At 43.3% G+C, this 12,364-nt stretch overlaps 2 protein-coding genes across 2 annotated transcripts; both read right to left on the bottom strand.

Annotated features, from left to right (window-relative positions):
• Positions 1 to 2,268: 2,268 nt before the first annotated feature.
• Positions 2,269 to 7,065, bottom strand: hinfp (histone H4 transcription factor). The gene is made up of 9 exons (XM_083986669.1): positions 6,479 to 7,065; positions 5,726 to 5,952; positions 5,490 to 5,601; positions 5,221 to 5,373; positions 5,042 to 5,119; positions 4,422 to 4,542; positions 4,181 to 4,319; positions 3,961 to 4,085; positions 2,269 to 3,017 (listed from the first exon to the last, which is right to left on the bottom strand). The coding sequence occupies exons 1-9, from the start codon at positions 6,657 to 6,659 to the stop codon at positions 2,636 to 2,638; spliced, it is 1,518 nt and encodes a 505-aa protein (XP_083842795.1). The 5' UTR covers positions 6,660 to 7,065; the 3' UTR covers positions 2,269 to 2,635.
• Positions 7,066 to 7,537: 472 nt separating this feature from the next.
• On the bottom strand, positions 7,538 to 11,824 carry dpagt1 (dolichyl-phosphate (UDP-N-acetylglucosamine) N-acetylglucosaminephosphotransferase 1 (GlcNAc-1-P transferase)). The gene is made up of 9 exons (XM_083986675.1): positions 11,374 to 11,824; positions 11,115 to 11,235; positions 10,808 to 11,021; positions 10,070 to 10,216; positions 9,849 to 9,933; positions 9,547 to 9,735; positions 9,351 to 9,438; positions 8,687 to 8,842; positions 7,538 to 8,600 (listed from the first exon to the last, which is right to left on the bottom strand). Exons 1-9 carry the CDS (start codon positions 11,538 to 11,540, stop codon positions 8,535 to 8,537), a joined length of 1,233 nt encoding a protein of 410 aa, XP_083842801.1. The 5' UTR covers positions 11,541 to 11,824; the 3' UTR covers positions 7,538 to 8,534.
• Between the last annotated feature and the right edge of the window lie 540 nt (positions 11,825 to 12,364).

Below are 12,364 nucleotides of genomic sequence, written 5' to 3' on the forward strand. Positions count from 1 at the left end.
ACTAAAGATACAGATTTTAGTGCACCCATTTCTCCATATAACATGATGAAGCAGCGAACCCATAGTGTGGCTCCGTGGTGTACAAGCTTGTCTGTGTATGTCCTCTTCATCTATCTCACTGTACAGTCACAACATGGTGTCGTCTCCATGTTTCAGCCAGCTGATGCTAAAAACAAAAAGACAAATATGTACTTGGACACTGTATTCCTCAAACAGACGGACAGAAAATTCATGCTCAAAGTTCAAAGCAATAATTAACTACATTCAAGTGTATTTGCACTGTGACAACATTGCAACATGTTCATATTGTATAAGTTTCAACAAGTCCCTCATTTATGCCTGAGAGCGTATGGAGGAAACTACTCACCACATGATAAAGCGCAGTCACAGATGCAGGGGACACACTGGGAGAAGAACCTCTTCCAGCCTGTCTCCTTCTTCTTGCAGTTGTCTATCCGGGAGCAGCCTTGTTTGGGCGGACCGAAGTAGCTCTTAGATGTGCAGGTGGAGTTGCAGGTCTCACTAAGTTCCCTCTCACTTATTTCAATGCTTCCCCGCTGACACATTCCTACAGGGCAGATGGGACAAATCATGTAAAGAGCTAAAAAGGGGGGTCATGAAATATGTGTGGCGAGTGGTTACTCACGGAGGCAATAAGGTTTGGGCGTCCAGAGACCATTAGGCTGGCAAAACCTGGTGGGATTTCCCACCAGCGTGAAGCCGGGGCGACAGGCGTACCTCACCACAGAGCCCACCCACCAGTCGTTACCGTACACTTCGCCATTATGGTCCACCTCTGGTCTCCCACAGTTCACTGACACACACAGGAAAGGAAACACAAAGTCAAAGCATAATAGGCTGACCAGGCAGAGTGGCTCCAAGTCAAAGTGTATCATCGAAATGTTAATGTGGGCTGGTCTAAGTCTGACCTCTGCACAGGGACTTGTAGCCGATCCAGCAGCAGCTCGAGTCCCCACAGCGATCTGTCTTCAGCTCCTGGTGCTGAGACTTACAGCCGCCTAAACAAAGAGGTGCTGACCCGGACCAGTAAGTGTCATCTAGGAAATCCGGCTCAGGGATCCATTCTGTCTCAACTTACAGTAGAAAAAAAAAAAATTAGCTTGTCAGAAGTGGAAAAACATCCATATAAGCAATAAAACTCTGAAGCCCCAAACTGGAAATACTCTATTATTATTGTTCCTACATTGCAATGAGCCCTGTCCCATGACTTAACAGCAGAATACTATTGAAAAATAAGATGCTGTTATTATATGAGAGCTTACCACTACCTTCCACTTCTCCAATCCATTCAGGCCACTGAGACACTCCTCTCTGGATAGACTCAAACAGCGACACCAGCAGCAGCAGCAGATAAAGCCTCATGGCGTCCGTCCTTTGGGTGAAGTCAGTTCCTGTGAAGAATCTGCAGACGGATCTGGAAACTGACCAGCAACTTCACAGCATACATCATCATCCTCGCAAAGTCACGGCCATTAGACTTGTCCCAGTCAAGCCGAGTTCCCTGACTGTTGAGTGAGGCGGCAGAGAGCAGTAAATAACACTTAAACTAAGCTCTGAGCGCTGCCTAATCTTCTACACACAGCTAATGCCTCCACTTACTGTAAGTTACGCCGTGGCTGGACTCACGGCTCTGGCAAAGATCTGTCATGATTCAATACATCTGATTACCAGAGCCTTGATACGATCAAAGCAAAAGGGGATGAACTGATCATATTGTGTTATGAGATGCATTCATTTTGTTATATATTGACAATCTACTTATGGAACCCACCTTAATGTTGTAGACTAGAAACATGTACCGTTCATAGACATTTTCAGTTTTAATACATTAGGAAATTAGAGAAAAGTGAGTCTGACTGTTTTTGCTATTTGAGCAAATGCATGAAACTTGAGAGATTACAATAATCCTTTACACCTAATGAGCCCAGCCAGTACATTTCCTGGCGATAACAAACTGATTATAACACAGTTTAATCGAATAAAAAGAAGGGGGCGCCATGATGCTAGTACAGACTCTGAATACTAAAGATGTACCGGCCTGAAAGTCAATATGTTCTCCTAAATAATTTGTTTAGAGAAATATTATGGATCAAAATACGGGAAAAAAACCCCAGACTATTTCAATTGTGAGTTTTTGGCAAACGTTTTGTGTCACAAGTTTATTAGGTTGTAGATTCAGTGTCAAAAATATAGTTAACCAAGCCAGTGAGAACGGCCCTCTTTGCTGGTCTCCACACATTATGCTGAACATTTATGCAAATAAACCTTTAAGAAGTTGTAGCTGATGTGTTGGACAGGTTTACCGCGTAAAAGAGAATGACCACCAACAAGACAGTGCAGCACTATTATCCAACTATGTGATGTTGTAGCACAATGATCTGAAAATAACTTAAAAACACTGGCAAACGACTTCTCAACAAGTTCAATATTAGCAAAAGAAAGAACATGAAAAATGTTATTACCTAATATAGGCTTTTTAGTCTTGCAAGTGTCCCTTCATTCAGGCTCTTTGATTTATTGCCAAAACCTATATCTCTGTATCAATGTCCATTCAAGGGTCAGAGGACTTTTCATACATTTGCAATGTGTCTGTGTCTGTGGACTTATGTGCTGGTCAGACCATCTGCATCCCTTGCTGCTGAGCAGTGTCCTGGAGATGCAGCATGGTGGATTCCTCCCCTGGTTGTGACAAATCTCCAGTGAGGACGTACAGCATGCCCTCTTCCTGACCGACCTCCACAGCGCTGATGGTCGGCTCCTCGGCGCTCTCCTCCTCCTCCGGCTCCTCCAGCAGCACCCCTCTCAGTCCTACCTGCAGCTCTGGAGGAGCGGCAGCTGCAGGTCCTCCGTCCAGCTCCTGCCCCTCAGTCGGACCGCCGTCCTCGTCCTCGTCCGTCTGCCTGCTCTGTCTCTCCCTCATCAGCTGCTCCGTCAGTTCCACGCTCTCGTAGCGAATCAGATGCAGCCGCAAGAAGCCGTCTTCATGCTCCTTGTACCTGGCAGAGTGATGGACGCATCATCAGTGATACGATACTCCACACTCGGCTTTAAAGGGATATTTCAACATTTTGGCAAATTGGCCCATTGCCATAATCCCTATAGTTTTGGGAGTAGGTTCGATACCTTTAATTGTCGGTGCAAGCTGTTTTTAGAATGGCGGAGCAGAGCCGCGAGCTGCTCAGAGCTACGCTACGGAGGCTAATGGGATTTCTTGGTTGCCCTCATCAAACTCATCAAATACACAATCCAACAACTCCAAAACGCTCTCGTGGACAAGTTGTGACCTGCACAGGGAAACCAAGAAATCCCATTAGCCTCCATAGTGTAGCTCTGAGCAGCTCGCGGCTCTGCTCCGCCGTTCTAAAAATAGCTTGCACCGACTAAAGGTAACGTACCTACTGCTAAGACTATAGGGATTATTGCAATGGGCCAATTTGCCAAAATGTTTAACTATCTCTTTAAGTCCACACTACTTATTCAACTCGACATGCTGCTGGAGGTTATTTTATTTTACCCAGGGCACTCTCTCAAGGTACAGTATTATATCGAGCTATGAAGGAGTGGAATGCCCTTCCGAATTATGTTATACAACAAAGAAACATGGTTAGTTTTAAAATGAAACTAAGAGATTATTATTTTGCTCGCAATTTTGACCATTAGTAGCCTATTTTTAAATTGGGTCCTGGTATTCTTGTTGTGTAGTGATTCAATGTAGGAGCGGGTAACATATGTTAAGTGTTTGTCTTGGATGTTTTGTTTTTGTATTGAGTATGTGTTTTCTGTTTTATGTATTAATGTGTTGTGTGTTAATGGTTTGTATTTGTCATTTATTATGATGAAAAGAACCCAGGAAGAATAGCTGCTGCGTGGCAAAAGCTAATGGGGATCTAAATAAACTAAACTAAACTAAACTACTGGATGCCTGGGTGTAAAACCTACCTGAACCTGGGGTGTCCAGACGGCCATTTGAACTGATGCTTCTTGTGCAGATGAACTGTCAGGTTGTTGCCCCTGGTGAAGCACTGACCACACACGTGGCACTTGTAGCGAGCTATAAAATTCCCCTGATTAAAAAGGGAAACATTACAGATAAATGATGATATCAACATTTTTTTTGAGTTTAAACCAAACAGTTGTCTGAATAGGTTCCACCTGATACCTCATGCTCTCTTTTGTGGTGCATCTTCATGGTGCCGGGGGTGCGAGAGGTGAAACCACAGCCGGGAACGTCACAGTGGAAGCCCGGATCGATGCTGTGTGTGTCCAGATGTTTGCGCAAATCAATCAGCTTCTTACAGCTGCAAACACACAGACAAAAAAAACCCAACAACAATACTTCAATGAAAAAGTGTATCAACAGTCTAGTATTGATTTTTCTGCAGGTTCAGAGGATGTGATACCTGTACTCGCAGTATTCACAGCTGTACGGCCTCTCGTTACTGTGCCGGAACTTGATATGGTTGCGCAGTGAAGACGGTGTTGGACACGTCATGTCACAGAGAGGACATTTGTAGTGGCTCACTGTACCAACAAGAAAATGACATGTCAGATTAAAGCTTCTGTTTATACCACAGAGATGCTTGTTGTCAACAGGAGTCCCTCACTCACTTGTATATTAAATTGTATCACATGAGAACTTGTCACTGTTGTTGTAGCAACGCATACGTCTCTCGCAGTGATTTCTCTACAGTATAAGTGGAATTGGTCTGGAAAGTTGAGATGCAATGTTTTACTGATGATGCTCTAACTGCGCAGACACTCAACATGTTAAGATTTCATAGCAACACCAGAAGTGGTACAATGCACACAAAACAAAACAAACAACTAAAAAGAAACACAAACTTGGACAGGACTATATACCGTAGTCGCTGTGGAATAACTCATATTTGTATCTCATATTCATCAGTTCAAAACTTGGTTTCAGGAATTGTCAATCTGAAACTGTTGTTTAGTTTGGGTTTGAGCTGTGTTGTTTTATTTTAAGTCTATACATTTCAATTCAACAGTAGAGCGGACTGACCGTGGGTCCTCATGTGGTCTCTCAGCAGTCGTTCTGTTGCAAAACGTTTGGAGCAGTGGGAACACTGAAACCTCTGACCTGCAGCACAGACAGGCAAAAAAAAAAAAAACAAGTATGAACCTATAGAAATTGCAAATGATGACAGTCTCAATGTCTCAACTCTGATTTGAAGTTGTTACCTTCCATGGCGCTTTGTCGTATGATGTGATCAAACAACTTGGTGTTGCTGGCGTACATCCCCCCACAGCCTGGACACGCCACGACCTTCTCCTGGGTGTGGCTGCGCAGATGCTCCCGCAGCTTCGGACGCCCTTTTGCAGTGGCTTCGCAGTCTGGAGAGAGACAGATGCAGAACATGTACTGAACAAGCGACTTATCCTTTTAAATCTGTGTCATCATAAACCTGCTGTGTAACCGTTATCAAACACTTCTAAACTCAAATATTCACCTTTCCATCCACAGCGTATTGGGAATTCACAGTCTCCTGTAGGTATATCTATGCACAGGCTGTGCATCTCCACATGGCGGTGGAACCACTCAGGGTTTTCATACGGTGGTTGCTAGAGAACACAAGCTCAGAGTTAAGTGAGTCATTTCAGAGAAATCATTTTTACTTTATCTTAGCTGTGCACGCTCTGAAGCTGTGAGATCTGATTTACTGACGTTGACTGTTTCAGACTGTACCTCACATTCCTCCCACAGGCAGACGAAATTGTCTTGGATTTCAGGGATGATGTTGCGGTTGTGGAAACCGATGGAGCAGCTGCCGATATCTGGCTGGGCGTTCAGCACCTGTTGACCCAGCTGCTTCAGCTTCGTGTGGTAACAGTGAAAGTACAGGTGTCGGCGCAGCTCCTCGGGACCCTCCATGGAGCAGAAGCCACAGTCTCTCCACAGACAGTTTCTCTCCACTTGGCACAAAAAGCAAAGACTTTGCATTAGTAAAGATGCGGATCCTATTCTGGAGCTTGAGTGTCATCTATTATTTCACAGGGCACAAGGAAAGTGGATGTGACAGGAAGCCTTTTTGTTTTTGTTCCAGCCAAGGTAATTTCACGACTTTTCCCAATAAACATACCAAAACACAACACTTGGAAAGGAGCAGGGAGAAGATACATCTTATATTGCCTGCCCCTCACTTAATACAAAAAAAACAAAAACAAAAACAAAAACATAACAAATAAAGCTTCAATCTGACATTTTTGCATTAATAAAAAGAGTATGTGAGTCATTAATTACTTGTAGCCGTCTAATGTACAATGTTTTGGATGTTTAGATGCACACACTTTTACAGGGACAAAACACATACATGCAGTCACCACATTTTATTTTTTAGCTACAAATCTTTTCTAACTCATGACTGAATATGTCAACCAGCTACAGACACAGTTTTCCAGCCACAGTCTGACACAGTATGACACCTGTCCTCCTCCTCACCTTCTGCTTCTTCGTCCTCCTCCTCCTCCTCCTCCTCCTCCTGCGCCGCCATGTCCACAGCACTGAGGTGAACCTCCGCGTGCTTGCAGAAGTTTTCCATCCGACTGAACGACTCCTGGCACAAGCCCCACTCACACTCCAGCTTCAGTGTTTTCTTCTGGAGGCGTTTGTTGGGAGGCATCTCTCCCTCCCTCTCTGTCTCTCTCTCTCCCTCTCTGTCTCTCTCCCTCCCTCCCTCCCTCCCTCCCTCTCTGGGTCAGACTAGGACTTGGGTGTCAAAGTGAAGCCGCTAACGTCGTCTCCCAGGTCGGACCATCACCTGCCGTCCACCGGGGCTCAGCTACAGCAGCTAACGCCAGGTGTTGTTGTTGTCGTGGGTGAAGTGTAACCAGAGTCTGTCAAACACCGAGCGGCTCTAACACAACCGGGACACACATCCTCACAAAACTGTCCGAGCGGGACAAAACACGCGAAAACACCTAAATAACCCTTTAACTGTCTCCAAGCGGTTGTTTGTGGACAAAAATCACGAACATTGAATTTAACACCGGAGTTGTTTTGGCCAAATATATGAAACGCGGGTTGTGTGCAGCGTACATATGTGTCCCCAAGGAAACAAAGTTCAGTAGCTTAAGAGTTCCGGGTTGTACTTTGTTCCGCCTCATAATCTCCTGTTGAATTTCCTACATATATTTCAAATACATAAATTTACACCCGTACTCTCCCCCACTTATATATATATATATATATATATATATATATATATATTACACTCAAAATGCATGTCAAAGGCAAACAAAATGATTTAGTGACAACAAATTTCACATGCAAAACATAATCATTTCATTTTAGTTGTGAACATGATACACATGTATTTGACAATTCTGCACTATAGTTTCTTGTTATTTATTGTCTGACATATACCACCACTAAACAAAAATGCGTGAAAAGTAAAAATTGGCTATGCAGATCTTATTTAATAATTACAGTGTTGTGCATTGTGGTATTGCTATTAAAAAATGAATTGAATATTAATTCCATGACAGCACAATCTTGTATTTTAAGTTTCTCAGCTTTTATTTCTGAATTTGAGTGCTTCCACTCAGTGCTTCGACATCCCAACCACAATAGTTTCAAACATGTCATTGCATTTCTTAACAAAATAGTCCAGTGCCAGTTGACTTCACATTGATGTTTGCTGAACCTCCGGAGGAAAATGCATTTCACTCATAAAAATCAAGCTTTTACCAATCACCTTGAAAACAGTCAAAGCCTCTCATTGTCGGCAGTACACCCTCACCATTGACCATTGACTTACTGATAAGTCACTTATACAGTAAACACACTTTAATCTCTTTGCATCTCTTCTAATATCCACTCTGTGTACCTACCTACACCCAATTCCTTCAGATAGGGTCATCAAACATATGGTTTGTCATTGCTTTTCTTCACAATCACGATTCTGTGTGCGTTTTCACAGAGGTAAAAACAATCAAACAAAAAAAGATACCAACTTTCCCACCCATGTTGCATGGATTTACAGTCCACATTTTCCTTTGGCCATTTCTTTTCTTCAACAGCAGGTTTAAACAATGGACCTCTCTGAAAGTTTTTGACCTTTGTAGAGCACTTCAACATCCATAAATCTCCTAACAGACTTAGGACTCAGCCCTGAAGATCAAAACTCATCCACATTTACTGCACCTACCTTTAAAAAACCCAGTACAAAAATATACTTTAACGTGGACATTCAAGATAATTCCAGTCGCACTGTCCTGCTTGTAATTACTGAACCCCAAAGGAGGATAACAAACAGAGCTGCTGTTGATAAGACCCTTAAGATGTTTATGGTTGTATGTGAAAATGTTTCGCCACAGTGGAATATAGCGTTAAATCTTGCACTGAGTCTTTACTGCAGGTCGAGTCTGAGGCAGAAAAGTAACTGTGAGGTAATGGAACCTATTAAAAGGCAGATGAACCATGAGCCTGTAAAACATTTCCTCATCGTAGTTATATTTTAACAGTCCACATTCGAGCCCGTGTCTCGTAGAGTTGCCTAGACGTCGTAGAAGAGACGCACCAGGTGATAGCGGATCCCAAAAGCCACTGCGCTGCCCATCACCTGAGGGAGACGGGGAAATGAAACATTCACAGTCTTCCCACACTTTTCCATTGTATTTTGACATAGCGGGTGCTAGTTTGTCGTACCTGTATGATGAGCATGATGACTGTGAGATTTCTCTCATGGATGGGACCAAGAAACTTCAGAACCAGATTTATCAAGGTCATATTGTTGCACTCAATAAAATCACCATCTCCGTCCTGGCCTCTTCGCACCTCAAGCAGCTTTAATAACTCTGCCACCTGTTGAGGATCAAAGGTATTATTGTTATAAACCAATAAACACAGCTGGAGGCCTCCTGCTGATCTGCATCATGTGCATGTTTACCCACCGAGACCAATCCTCTTTACTTGTGTGTACTATATTAACAGGTAAACTGCTCCGTCGCTGCAAACATCTCCAGCTTTTTTAATGATTCAAACTGTTACATCATCAAATTGCAATTATATCTGATTGATAAGGGAATTTGAGTTGAGTCAGGTCAGAGACTGCTCTGCAAGACTGCTCTGCAATAATTGTTGTCTTACTGTATGTTGCATTAAACTAAATGTCTTTGTGTTTCGGACTATTGGTCAAATACAATTATCATATTAATTTTTCACAATTTTCTGATGCTGTTTATTGAACATGACATGCAAGCTGAAGACTTCAACTTCTTCTTTCAAGAGACAAAATGATGAATATAATGATAAATGTGCCAACTGGGAGAAACTTGGACAAGAGTAAAGTAAGTTCACTAAAGAGCTTTACCTTCAGAATAAGGTGTCCTAAATTAGAAAGGTCCTTTCTTTTGAATTTAGAGTAGCTCATCCCCAGTTTGCCTGTGTCTGGATTCAGTCTTCCATTAGGAGAAAGAAAAAAAAGGACGAAACACAAACAATGAGAGAATACAATCAGCATAAATTAATTATAAATCAAATTTAAAACCCCATGAGCCATGAGTTACCTGGGGAGCCGGTGTCTGGGACAGGGGATAATGTGGAAGAGCTGAGGCAAAGAGTAGATAAAGTTAACCACTTGAGGAATGAAAAACAGCAACATTGTTTTGCTGAAGTGTCCTAAAATGCCGACGACAGCAAAGGTCATCCCGGCAAAGTAGCAGAAAGTATCTCCCACAAAAACAGACGAGGGATACCTGTAAGAAAAAAAAGTTATAAGATGACAAGAATATGGAGTGAGGACATCAAACATATTAAATATCTCTTTGCAATTTCAACTGTAAAGTCTCAGGTGAAAGGTTCAACTCACCAGTTGTGGTAAAAAAGTGCTAATGTGGTGAAGAAGAATGGTGTCATGAAGTAGAGGGAGAAAACGTGGTCGTCACGATAATCTCCTGATTGATTAGACAACAGAAACACAACAAAACAAATGTCAGACACAAACATATCCACTACTCAGTATACGATTTGCACCACAGAGGGTGTTGTTATCGGTGATGCTGATGAAAAGAAGGAGAAGCAGTCACACACCACTGAGCTCCAGCAGGTTGAAGATGATGATGGAGCCAGAGATGAAGAGGGCTTGACCTGATTCGATGCCGTTGATGCCTGCGAGGATATTAATGGCATTTGTGCAGAAAACTGCAAGCATTCCCATGTAGACGTAGTAGAGAATACCTGCAGAGGATCATAATTCAGTTAACTTACAGGAAATGAGCAGCACTGTCTACAACAACTGCACCAAGAGCTGTATACAAATAACAGATGAAATGCCCTTTAATATCCATCGCCACAGTGGACAGTGCAGCTGTTTCAGCAGCTGTGGAGTTAGACTGGAACAACCTGTCTGACACCATAAGAACCATCAGCTCTTTTTTTAAACGCACTTTTGCTCAACTTAAAACATCATGTTAGTGCTTTTAATGGTGGTGTCTTCTGGCTCCTCAATTTGGCTGTAACACGTCTGTGTTACGTCCATGCGGTATTGTACTGTGTCTTGTATTTATTGCATCATAGTGTTGTTCTATAGTGCACACTGTGTCTGTGCTGTACTACTGTTGTATTATACCATGGTTGTTGGATATGTATTGTGGATGGATGGGTCATGTTGTATGTGCTTTGTGTTTTACTATGTTGGACCCCCTCGAAAACGAGATCGCTGCTCATCTCAAGGGGCTATCCATAGATAAATCTAAAATCTGAAATCTCCGTCTTGTGATACTGGCATAAAGGCACATCTGGACGACCTTGGTTTGGTACTCAACTCACCCAGGTCCAAGTGCAGCCCGAGCAGGGCCCTGAAGGGCTTGGGCACCACGATGACCGTGTTGCCGAAGTTGGTGAAGTAGACCATGAGCAGCGGCAGCGAGGCCATGGTAGGAAGCAGGAGCTTGTGCCTCCAACGCAGGTTGAGCACGTCGTCAGCGAAGCCCAGGAATATCATGCAGCAGATGGCCAGGAGAGCACCGATCAGCTGCACGAACTGACCCATGGAAAAACGACACAGACATCAGAGACGGGGCTTTGGATTTGAGACAGACACACAAGTTTACTAAACAAGGTGACAGCAGCTCACCTCGTTATGTGGGAAGCCCATGCACTGATCTCCCACAAAGCAGCTGAGGAAAGGCACGGGAATGAAGCAGAAGAGGATGATGAGGAAGACTGTCCCACTGATGACTCCTTGAGACTCTGGGCTGCAGAGAGAGATGACCAGGAAGAGGAACAAGACAAGGACAAGGGCACAATAAACACATGTTACTTTAATACCAGTCATATTGTAACAAACACACTATTTACTATGAAATCACTGGACTAGGAAGAGGAAGACTCACACTTCCTTTTTGGTAGTTTTGTTTAGGTCCATTCCGTATAACCTGGCTGCGATGAAATGGTCTTTGAAAGCAGGAATTAGTTTCAGTGTGGCCAAGCAGCCGAGCGCAGACATGAGCCCGTTGATGACCAGCGGCAGGACGGGGACTGGTGACATGTTTTCAGGCATTTCTGTGAGTGGGTCTGTCTGGTCCTGACGGATCAAATCACGTTTTCAAGCTAATCTGACGTTTCCCCCTTCGGCGGATCGATGAACGGGCTTTGGCAGGTCTTCACTCAGGTAAAAAACACACATGTCATACCGTCATTTCTACGACTAAATACATCTCTGTACTTCCGGTGTCAGAGAAAAATAAGTCCACTGGTCCCAATGGTAGTCCTCCATACCATCTTTCATTACGGGTTGTTGATGCTGTTGTCTATTTGCTGTGGCTGCTTGTCTGAACTCCACGTCTGTAGTCACCGGAGTGACGACAGGGCGGAACTTCCGGTTCAAGCCTTCAAAATAAAAGATCTACAAGGGTTTTCCTCTATGGTTTTCCTTTTTTTCCCCTTCTTTTTTTTAAAGGTTGCAACTGGTTGCAACAAACATTTTTAAAGAATGAATAAAAATAGTAATTTATTAAAGCAGAAGTGAGTGATATATTTGTGTTAATATGTCTTAAATAGTTATATCTTCCGACAGCAATCACTTACATAGAGTGTTTGGACTGAAACACGGGTCTCTCAGTCCCTCTGCTCTGCTCTGAGCCGAAGAGAAAACATTTATCGTATCCTACAGTTTTTATCCAATGAGGAGAGAGAACGGCATGCAGGGCTGTGTGTGCAGCCAAGGGACGCCGTGAATGTGGTGACGTAGCGACGAGGACTGTTATGGTGCGTTCAAGGAAACTCGTAATTTTCCGACCGTTAAGTGGTACCAGTTCGATCTGGTACGAGTTCACCGGTCGGAAGTTACGAGTGGCCGTTATAGTGACTTTCACCGGTAAAACA

The sequence above is a fragment of the Trachurus trachurus genome (assembly GCF_905171665.1).
Source record: "Trachurus trachurus genome assembly, chromosome: 14".
Lineage (NCBI taxonomy): Eukaryota > Metazoa > Chordata > Actinopteri > Carangiformes > Carangidae > Trachurus > Trachurus trachurus.

Coding starts and splice junctions, on each gene's coding strand:
- hinfp (XM_083986669.1), bottom strand. CDS start 6,659: ATGCCTCCCAACAAACGCCTCCAGAAGAAAACACTGAAGCTGGAGTGT. Junction 5,374..5,489: donor AATACGCTGTGGATGGAAAG/GTGAATATTTGA, acceptor GTCTCTCTCCAG/ACTGCGAAGCCACTGCAAAA. Junction 4,320..4,421: donor TGTGAATACTGCGAGTACAG/GTATCACATCCT, acceptor GTGTGTTTGCAG/CTGTAAGAAGCTGATTGATT.
- dpagt1 (XM_083986675.1), bottom strand. CDS start 11,540: ATGCCTGAAAACATGTCACCAGTCCCCGTCCTGCCGCTGGTCATCAAC. Junction 11,236..11,373: donor AAAACTACCAAAAAGGAAGT/GTGAGTCTTCCT, acceptor CTCTCTCTGCAG/CCCAGAGTCTCAAGGAGTCA. Junction 11,022..11,114: donor TGGGCTTCCCACATAACGAG/GTGAGCTGCTGT, acceptor TCCATGGGTCAG/TTCGTGCAGCTGATCGGTGC.